The following is a 1,297-nucleotide window of genomic DNA, read 5'->3' as shown; positions in this document are numbered from 1 at the left end:
CTCCCCCCTGCCCCCGGGCATCGCCCCCCACCCGCCTCGGGGGGTGCGCTGGACGGAAACACGGCGTGATTCGCTTTGAAGGGACCTAAAGATCATCCCATTCCACGCTCTGCCATGGCAGGAACACCTCCCACTGTCCCAGGGTGCTCCCAGCCCCTGTGTCCACCCTGGCCTGGGACACTGCCAGGCATCCAGGGGCAGCCGCAGCTTCCCCGGACAAGCCCCAGCCCTTCCAGAGGGATTTAACCCAAAATCCTGCCAAAATCTGAGCAAGGCTTTACCCGAACAAGCCCCAGCCCTTCCAGAGGGATTTAACCCAAAATCCTGCCAAAATCTGAGCAAGGCTTTACCCGAACAAGCCCCAGACTTTCCAGAGGGATTTTCCCCAAATTCCTGCCAAAATCTGAGCTGTGGGAAGGGGAGCCTCCCACTGGAGATGTGTGGATGACCCCACGTGGGATTTGGGGCTGTTTTTCCCCGGCAGGAGGAAGAGGAGCAGGAGAGCTCTCAGGGGCAGGAAAAGAGTGCAAGTTCTGCAGCCAAAGCAGAGAGTGAACAAGAGGTAATTCCAAACGGATCCTGGCATGGTTGGGCTGGGGAGGGAGCTCAAAGCCACCCCCTGCCCCAGGCTGCTCCAAGGCTGGGGAAAAATGCCAATCACTTGGTTTAAAATGTTAAAAGTTTAAATTTGAAAATTTAAATGTTTAGCGATTTAAATGTTTAGTAATTAAAAAAAAATGTAGTAATTTAAAAATTTTAAATCTAAAATTTTCAGTAATAAAATGGTTATAAAAATAGTAATTCAACATTAGAGTAAATAAGAATTTGGACAATCAGAGTTAGGACAATAAAACCAAGGACAGATGGACAGTGCAGGTGCCTTCCTGGGCAAACGAACCGCCACTAACAAAAGATTAACCCTTAAAAGCAACGGCCTGGTGCATTTTCATATATCTCATACATGATGCAGAAGTTCTTTTCAAACAAAGAGTGTTTTCTGGTTATTTTCAACTCCCTCCCCTTCATCTTGTTGGCTCCTTCGTGTCTGGAAGGAGGTAGGGGAAGTTTGTGTCTTTCCTGATAAGGAGGCAATAATTCTTTTCTTGGGAGTTTTGGTGTCTTGTTGCTGTTATCTCTGTGCAAAGAATTCCTTGATTATCTCATCCTTTTCTTGAGCTAATTACAAAAAGTACCTTACATCTCATCGTTTCTCTTTTAACATTATATAATGTAAATATGTGTGTATAATGTAATTATAGAATGTAAATATTTAATATAAATATATAATATAGATAAT

The 1,297-nt window shown here is 45.0% G+C and overlaps 1 protein-coding gene across 1 annotated transcript in view; it reads left to right on the top strand.

Moving 5' to 3' along the window:
- The window catches only part of KIF9 (kinesin family member 9), a 30,856-nt gene that overhangs the window by 6,880 nt on the left and 22,679 nt on the right, over window positions 1-1,297 (top strand). The window contains exon 2 of the mRNA XM_031062809.1: window positions 485-562. Coding sequence (XP_030918669.1) covers window positions 485-562 — 78 coding nt within the window. The remainder of the gene's footprint in view (window positions 1-484; window positions 563-1,297) is intronic.

This window comes from Geospiza fortis, unplaced genomic scaffold (assembly GCF_000277835.1).
Source record: "Geospiza fortis unplaced genomic scaffold, GeoFor_1.0 scaffold178, whole genome shotgun sequence".
Taxonomy (NCBI): domain Eukaryota; kingdom Metazoa; phylum Chordata; class Aves; order Passeriformes; family Thraupidae; genus Geospiza; species Geospiza fortis.
Note: the sequence above shows the minus strand (reverse complement) of the source record. Positions and strands in the feature narration are given on the sequence as shown.